The sequence below is a fragment of the Temnothorax curvispinosus genome, unplaced genomic scaffold (assembly GCF_003070985.1).
Source record: "Temnothorax curvispinosus isolate PA1 unplaced genomic scaffold, ASM307098v1 QBEX01015130.1, whole genome shotgun sequence".
NCBI classification, from domain to species: domain Eukaryota; kingdom Metazoa; phylum Arthropoda; class Insecta; order Hymenoptera; family Formicidae; genus Temnothorax; species Temnothorax curvispinosus.
The window spans coordinates 50,894-60,119 of record NW_020224910.1 but is presented as its reverse complement, the minus strand read 5'-3'; the positions used below and the strand labels follow the sequence as shown (position 1 = coordinate 60,119).

Below are 9,226 nucleotides of genomic sequence, written 5' to 3'. Positions count from 1 at the left end.
AGCAGAAGTATTCCATTATGTAATTACATCGCCGTTACTCATTGTACTGGCAATAACTTATATAACAATTTCCAATAATATATACGAAAACATACGACAACTTGACATACTTTATACGATTTTATACTCTTATTTACATCTGAAATCTCTTTGAACATTCCCCGAAATTTTCCTTAAATTGTAGTCGAACCTGCGTTACTTTTTAGCCAGGTATTCAGCCGATTTATACAACTAACACTCGAACTAGAAAATAGTTAATAGTTTTGTTTGATTCCGTTGTACAATTAAGACATCATGATACCATAAAGCGTCCTTTACATCTTCTTGTTATTTGATTTATTAAATAAATTATTTAATAACCAATCGTTTCGTTTTTTTCGATAAAATTATCCTGAAAATTTAAAATCTGTAAATTAATTTTTAAATGTATTTTGTTACAACATTAAAAAAAAACACTGTAATTGTGAGGATAGATAGATTGAGAAAAATATTAAAATAAATAATCTGTTAAAATAACACTTGAATCTTATTATCTGTGATTTGCTTAAAATTACATATATATATATCTAATAAATGCAAATTACTTATACAAAAAAATTATTTTATATACGGTAAAAGTAATTTTTTATGTTTAAATTGCTTTACCATTATAAGCACTCAAGCTAAAAAGCTTAAGTATCTTTAGCATTTAAAATAACGAGCAGATGTTTCGGACTATTTTTCTTCATTCGACAGAAAAACACTTTTGTGCTTTTTCAACGCTTTAAATGTCATGAATTAAACAGCAATTAAACACTCCTATCGGATTAATTTCTTAGAGAAAAGTTATACTTGAATGAAATGTGTGTATTAGAGTCTATAGTAAAAAAAAGAAGCTGAGACTTTCTAGACACCGATTTGCATATAGATTTTCATTTACAGAATTAATATTTGTCGAAAACATTAGGGCACGCCCATACATCCACGCGAGCACTATTCAGGAGCACCACGAAGAAACTTTGGCAAATTTCATTGTCCGCTTTTCATTTTAGCGATATTACGTGGCAGTTTAGCTACGCCTAATTCTAGCATTCCATGCTATTATTAATAGGCGTCACAAATCTGTTCACGTTCGCTAATTCTTCTTGTATTGGAATATATAATTTCTTACAAAACACAGACAGATATTTTATTCAAATGTCAGATGATGAACTTTCTATTTCTTAATCGTTATATGTCTATCAGTTTAGTTTAATAAGTAATACAATTAATTATTTTTAACAAATATTAAACAAAATTCTTTCTGTGATTTTGATGTCAGTTATACAATGTATAATATACATTTACATTTTTTACTGCAAAAATGATCAGATACTGCGTTTCTTTTTGTCAGTTTTTTTGTCAGAGTCGTATATAAATAGATTCCACAATTTTAAATAAATGTTTATATTTTTATATATTTTCATGTTTTTAACGTTCCGTCATCCATATAAGGCTTTAAGCCCCACATGGATGACGAAGGGTGGTTAATCTAGAGATAAATGAAACCAATGGTCTGTGTCTTGCATTCGCACTCGTTGATTGCGCTACGCCTAAATTTAAGCAGTCGAAAAGTTTTTTCTTTTTCACAGAAGTATTTTCCAAAACCGAGTTTTTCTATACGATCAACATATATTTTCTTTTTATCTGCCTTCTTTCGGAATATCGATCCCAGTTTCAACTTTAGTTGGCTTGTACATAATCTGTTCAAAACACATTCGAAATTGCGTCTCGAGTTGTCATGGTTCACGTAGACGTGCGAAAATTGGACGCAATAGTTTACGCTCTCATGCAAAAAAGTTGCCATTAACCGATTTCGTATATGTATATCATTTAGTACAAGATTAGTAATAAAGCTTACAGCGGGCGCCGAGTTAGAATGCTCGTAAAACTAGCGCGTGATCTAAATTAAGAATTAGATTAAAACGACGATATTTTGATTTCCATGGCGAGGGTATTTCGTTAATGCAGTTTGCGTCAAGAAAGCCAATGAGAGCCCAGCTAGATTTCTGAAGAGAGAGGCACCTTTTCTTTCTTGTCGAAAAACCTATTTTATTCGAATAATTAAGCAATCAGTTCTCGCTAGCATGTTAACGAAAGCGAATCTCGATAAGTGGAAAAAATTATTCGAGATTCATATTTGTCATAGAAGTTATCAAGCTATATAAGAGAATTTTACGCGCAATTCGCCAACTTTCTATTCGCATTAGTTGACAAACTCACGGTCGCCGGCTTATTTCTTTTACGAGCATGCTGTTAATATTTTTAAATATCCATAAGTCAAGTAGCCGTACAAACTATACCATTTTAATAATTTTGCTACAATTTACGACTATATTTGTTAGTGTACTCAAAGTATACTAACAATAATAAAAGAGACAAGCGAATTAATCGACATTAAGACGCTCAGACGCCTTGATTTCAGATTATTTTGCAGCTTCTCGACGAGAAAGAGAAAGAGCGTATAGAAAGCCGGCGCCTAGGAAGCGCATCAAAAAAGCGTAACGTTTGCACGCTCGGCACTCGATTTTATCTTTCATCGAGGGTGTTCTACGGGCACGACGACACTTCGACGACGCAAAACTCGTCGCCGACGACGCGTCACATTTATACTTAGAGGCATCTCCGTTAATTGACTATTTCTCTCCCCGCATATGTTCCGGCGTCGATTAGTTTAATGGATCAATTTTATTATTGGATCTGCTTGCGCAACAGTCATTAGTAAAACTCACGATTTTCGCATAGTTTGCTACGACATTTATTGAGCGTGATCTTACGACGTAAACTAGGCGACGATTAGTTTCAAATATCGTAAAACGATTCTCCGTTTCATCTTCGTATACAGCGCAGAAACTCATCCCGATTAACGGGATTTTAATTAACGGACTTTAGCGTGTTTGAGCGAAGCAAGATTATTTTTAGAGAAATGGACGCGCGTCGGCGAAGTCGCCGAATTCCGCCGGCAAAAAATTTCGCAAAGCTCGTTGCACCACTCGCATTTTTTCACTACTTCGCGTTATTATTATTATTATTATTATTATTATTTCGTATAAATAGTCGTGATGTTGATTTTTATTTCAAAAATTGGGGAAGCTAAATATTGATTGTAATTTTGATTATTTAGATTATAAAGTTCAATCTAGATAATATTTAAGCTGTCTATATTATCTGAGATACTCGACTTAATGTAATGTAATAATTTTAGTAAAGAACGTTTAACTACTTTTGTGGTATTACTTCTATGAGCATTGCAATGAGCAAGATATAGTGCAAGTTATTAATAAACTTTCCAAATCTTTTTTTTTTTTTTTTTCTTCAAAATTTGGGCTCTTTGTACCTTAGATTTTTCTCAACGTTTTATAAATTTTTCATAAGCGGATAAAATTTAACATTTTTTTTACAGAAAACCATTCTCTTCGGGAAATATATGACATATATAAATTTTTGTTTATACAATTATATGTGAATACAATTAGAATGCAGATACCATAGTACAGATTTCTTTCTTTGAAAAAATATTAATATTTCATGATTAAAACGGAATTTAGAACTTAATATTTTTTTACCCGCTTAAAAATCCAAAAAATTTCATTTCTGCGCTTACAAACTGCTTTTATATTTCAAATTTTTTTCTTGATATCCCATATAATATTCATGTTATTAATTTTCATTAAATGTATTTTTTATTTCTATTTATTATTTATTTTAATTAAATTAAAAGCCAGTACCGATACATAATGAGTTCTTTATTCGCGACTTTTATTCATTCCTTTCATTTAGAGCGCGAAGTTTTAAGGAACCATCTTGCGAGTGGTGCCAAGATGCGAGGACGATCCTTGAAGAAAGGTGAAAGCGACTTCTTAAGAATGCGTCGCAAACAGAACAGAACGCAACAGAACCGTTGCTGCTCGTAGACGCGAGTGATCGATGTGACGTTAGTCGTCGTCGTCGAGGCCGAGGAGTTCCGGCGGAAGTCGCCTGTGCCGACAGCATATGGTGAGACAGAGCACTCGCACGGCCAACCGGAACTGGGGGCTTAGTGTACTGAGCACAACCGCTTTCCAAAAGCTGTTTGTGACTCCCAGCCACACCACGGCAAAGTTTAAAAACGGCACCTACGATTCAGTAAGATAGAATCAGATTAGAGATATTTTAATAGATATTTAAGACATAACTGTCATAATTTATCAAGATTTACTTTTTTATTAATTTCTCCGTTTATTTTTTCTTTCAATTTAGAGTTAAAATCTTGACTGTTTTTTTTTGCATTTTGTCACACGCTTTTGAGGCCAATTGTAATGCTAAATAGATAATGTTAACTTTTAGTGATTGGTATTACGCACATAGAAGCGCAAAAAGTAATAAATTCCTTGCAATAATGTAAATTGACGTCTATTAATAAAAATCTAAACAATTAGAGAAAAATAAAGTTTATCTCGATATTAAAAAAAAAAAAACAAAAAAATATTATGCACAAGTAATTATTAGAGAAGTATTTCATATTTTGTACTTTCTTTTTTTATAGAAGTGTCACACGAAGTATACCCTTGCATGCGAACGTCTTACGCTTATGCTTACGCTAGCGAGCATTTTCTCTATTAACCTACTTTGCTTTACAAATGTCGACCTACATTTTTCATCGTCTCATTTTCAATGCCTTTTTTCACAAAGTTTAGAGTTATTTTTAAATTACATTAATGTCAAGCGAGTGTCATTACAGTCGTCCTCAGGGTTTTCAGAAAAGTAACTTTTATAAGAATTAGAAACATGCTACCTTATCGGCAAAATAAGAGTTTATAAATTGTAATATTCTTTGCATCAAGTTGGAAGTGGTTATTATATTAATCACTTAATTTTGTAGGTACTTAATTGTACTTAATCAGAAGAAGTTAATCAAACGTAAATCCAGATTGTTTTTGGTTTAAATTGCGCTTAACATTATATTAGATGATTTTTGTTTTCCTATTGATTCTGAGCTTATTACTTTGTAAAACATTAAATTTACTTACGGGAACGTTATTTAATACTATTTATTAAATATACATGAATCAACTATATTGGATACTTAATTAGTATATAATCTAAAGATATTAGTATATATTAAGATTCACGCGTGTCTTATGTCTTATAAGATAAAATTGCTTTTTCAAATATTAATTCATCAATATTAATCAATCGCAAGAATTATTACCTGAGGAGGTCCATTAACGACCGCGTATATCCTTAACCCGGCAAATGGTGCCCATGATATCCAGAAAGTCATCACTAGGACGAAGGACATAATATGACTCGGGTTGCTCAGATTTTCGGATAACGCGGTAGCGTACTCCTTGTCGTGGACTAGAGCGCCGGACTTTAGTCGCCTCATCGTGGAGAATATGTAGGAGTACGTGTAGACGATGGTGATGACTGACGGTCCCAACACGAGGATGGACAGGGTGATGGTATATGCGGCCATGTTGCCCCAGTCGAGCATACAGATGAAGGCCTCGCGGTCGAAGATCGGCTTGTTGAAACCGAGCAAGGGCGGGCAGCACATCATCGCCACGCTGATCCACGTGAAGACCATCCAACATTGACATCGGGTTTTCGTCTGTACTGTCTCGTATCTCAATGGTTTCCTGCAAAAGTCATAAATTAGAACCTGATATTAAACGCCTTCAAGAAAATCTTGCAGGAGTCTCCAGATGTGACGTTACAAAAGAGAACTGCTACAATTAAAAAATAATAATATACAATTTGTGTCTAACATAATAGCAAAGGTATTTATAATATGTAGTAAAATAAAATGAATAATATAAAAAAATGTGCAAATTAGAAACTTGCACATTGTTTCCTCATCATTACAGATCATTATCATTGTTCCTATTTTATTTCGCTCACAAAGCTCCTCTTATGAGGAAGCTTGTATTTTATTTGATGCATAATTATTAGTAATTTATTAGTTTGGCTTCCTCATAAAGGAAGCTTTATAAGCGAAATAAAATAGAAGCAATGACAGCGATCTGTAATGATGAGGAAGCAAGTTTCTAATTTGCACACTTTTTTAATTTTAAATTGAACCTTTTTATGAATTGATAGAGGGTCAAAGCTTAGTAGCACAAGTGGGGTTTTACAATTGACGCAATGTCAACTCGATGTTGACTTTGGGACTTCAGGCTACATAGTACATATTATATGGACTTTGCATATGGACCTTGGATCGCGTAAAAAGCTGGGTCTAATCAACCAAATCTTAAAGAATCATACATATAAAATAGGGGTAGAAAAAACTGAAGAATATAATAAAATTATAAATAGCCCAATGTCTCAAAATTGGCGGAAGTTAGAGCAACGGACATTTCTTAAAAAATTAACAATTTTATAAAAAAAATACCAAACTCTATATAAAATTACATATGTGCTTCTTATACACTTTTTAAGCAGAAATCGGCAATTCCTTCTCCGATTCTTACTACATTCCATACCAACTTACCTTTAATAATACTCTAATAAAAAATATATATTCCATAAAAAAAATTGAACTCGATACCTCAAAATTTGCGGAAATTGGAGCAATCACATAGATTTTTTTTAGACAGAAATCGAAAACCCCTTTATTATTAGCAATTTTTCTATTGTAATTTTATTATATTCTTTAGTCTCTTCTACCCCTATTTCATATAGGGTAACTCCGGTATTTACGCCGTGCGGTGATTTACGCCGCAGAAATAAGAAAAAATAGAAGGAATAAAGGTACTTACTCGCAATCACACTGTTATGTGCCTTTATGCCATATTAACATTGTATTGTAATTTCAGTTTTTTATTGTTAATATTAACGAAACCGTCGTTAGTTGAACCGATTTCTCACCGTAGTAAGTAGCGCGATCATATATTACGACTACGTAAAATGATTAACAATTTACTGTATGTTACCTTCATTACTGTAGGGAATGTAAAAGGTTTAATGGTTATTTCATGATACATAAGTGTAGAGGGATAGTAAATGATGGAATACAGCAAAATACAAATGCATAGCTCTTGTACTTTTTGTTTAGTTTGATGTCTTGTATATCCCTCCTGTTTAGGATGTACGGCATTTTTAGCATGCGGGATTTATCCCATAGTACAGACACTTTGTAAAACTTGAAATCTCTTATGTGTTCTTTTTCCTTATTTTTTTGGATCATATAACAATAATCTTTAATGCATCTATCGCTCTTCTATTTTTTTTTTAATTTTTTAGTTGTATAATTTGTTTATCATTCTTACATCTTAGGGTCACTTCGACCAAGCTCCGATTAACTTAATCGTTGATTAGTCATTTGTCGTCAATCTGCTTCATGAGCAAATGCGATTGGTCATTTCCAATGGACTAATCAACGATTAAGTTAATCGGAGCTTGATCGAAGTGGCCCTTAATATACTTTTTACACACATTTTGTAACTTATTGTGACATTTTATTGCCTTATTTATAAACATTATTTGTAATTTTTCATAAGGCGTATATTTCATCCATGAAATGTCATATATCCCACCCCTCTGGGATATATATGGCAAATATGCAAGGGTTTCTAATAGTTTTTTTTACTAAATACAAAGAATGAATATTTCATATTTCTATTTTTTTTTAAGTAGTAGACAGTATAAAGTTTTTATTGATATAATTCATTTGCCTTAAACATAGTAAATAGTACTCGACAAATTAAGTTTCCCTTAGCTGCGGCGTATATACCGGAGTTACCCTATAATTCTTTAACATTTGGTTGATTAGTTCTTGAGTTATAGATAAATGTGTACACACATACACACATACGGACATTTTTTTAAGGTAATTTTCCGACGTTTTAGAACATTCAGAACACATTAGTATCAAAAACTGAAAAAACAATTTTATCTTCGGTCTTTTCTCTACCCTTATTTCATATATATAATTCTTTAAGATTTCGTTTATTAGACCTAGTTTTATACACAATTAAAGGTTCATATACGAGGTTTACGAAAACAAAGCTTCCTCTATGAGGAAGCAATAAGATTTCTTAATAGAGTATTAACGCATTGTGTTAATACAAAATAGACAGCTATGTGTTGCTATTGTCATGGGGTATACCTAATTGTAATATATCTATTTGTAATTAGATTTAATTATCATGTACCTGATAGCAAGATAGCGATCGACGGAGATCCACATGAAGGTATATACTGATACCGCCCAAAGTGTGACTTCCAAGTAACCGACGAGTCGGCACACGATGTCTCCGTAGACCCATCTTCGAACCAACGCTGGATACACCGAGAGCGGAACCACTAACACACCACAAAGAAGATCTGCCGAGGCGAGTGACAGCAAGTAGTAGTTTATCACCTCGGAGGGACCTATATAAATAAAATAATATTTTTAATAAAATACGTGACTGTTATTGTTATATATCTATTCGTTCATTGGCACAAGTTCGTTATATTTATTTCTCTTTTTATATTGGATTATATAGATCAATAGTATTATTAATCTAATTGTAAGATTAATTTTAAGAATTCTCAAAGAGAAACATCTTTAAATTTCGAAATTTTGAAAATTTGAAATTTAATTCGAATATTTAACATCTAAAGTATAAAAAATTTCTAACCTGTAAATTCTTATATTATTATTTGGAATTAACAAAATAATATATTTTAAATTTAAAAATGTAAATTTGTTAAAAATATAAATATATCCAGAATTTGATATTTTCAAAGATTTACCGTTAGGAGAATGTTGCAGTTCACATCACACAAACCAAAATTATAATAAGAATGGAAGTAGAGAGGAAACATAAGATCCAGGAATAGAAAGATTGCAAATTTGTCAAATTGCGAAAATGTACAATTAACGTACAAGTCCGTTTGTTTTATTAACGATAAAGTTATACAGCTTATAATTTTCAAATAAAGAAGTTCTTGTCTTATACGCAAAGAAAAACGGGAGCATACGCTGGAATACTGAATGCATGCTCATCTAGCAATAAGTACCATAATTAAAATAGACAACTGAAATTGACATTATATAATTTTGAAGTGTGCAATGTTTGCGAATGCAAGGAATTCCGTCTTACCGCGGAAGTTGAGGTAGGTGATGATGATAAGAAGATTCGAGACGATGATAGCGACGGCGACCACGAAGATAAGGCTCGCCTGCATGAGAGCCTCCAACGAGTGCTCCTCCATGCCGCCACCCTTTCGAGCTGCA

At 32.5% G+C, this 9,226-nt stretch overlaps 1 protein-coding gene across 1 annotated transcript; it reads right to left on the bottom strand.

Moving 5' to 3' along the window:
• Positions 1–3,663: 3,663 nt before the first annotated feature.
• On the bottom strand, positions 3,664–9,225 carry LOC112465348 (G-protein coupled receptor 52-like). Its single transcript, XM_025032860.1, has 4 exons — positions 9,093–9,225; positions 8,157–8,376; positions 5,210–5,639; positions 3,664–4,133 (listed from the first exon to the last, which is right to left on the bottom strand). Exons 1-4 carry the CDS (start codon positions 9,202–9,204, stop codon positions 3,954–3,956), a joined length of 942 nt encoding a protein of 313 aa, XP_024888628.1. The 5' UTR covers positions 9,205–9,225; the 3' UTR covers positions 3,664–3,953.
• Position 9,226: the final 1 nt, after the last annotated feature.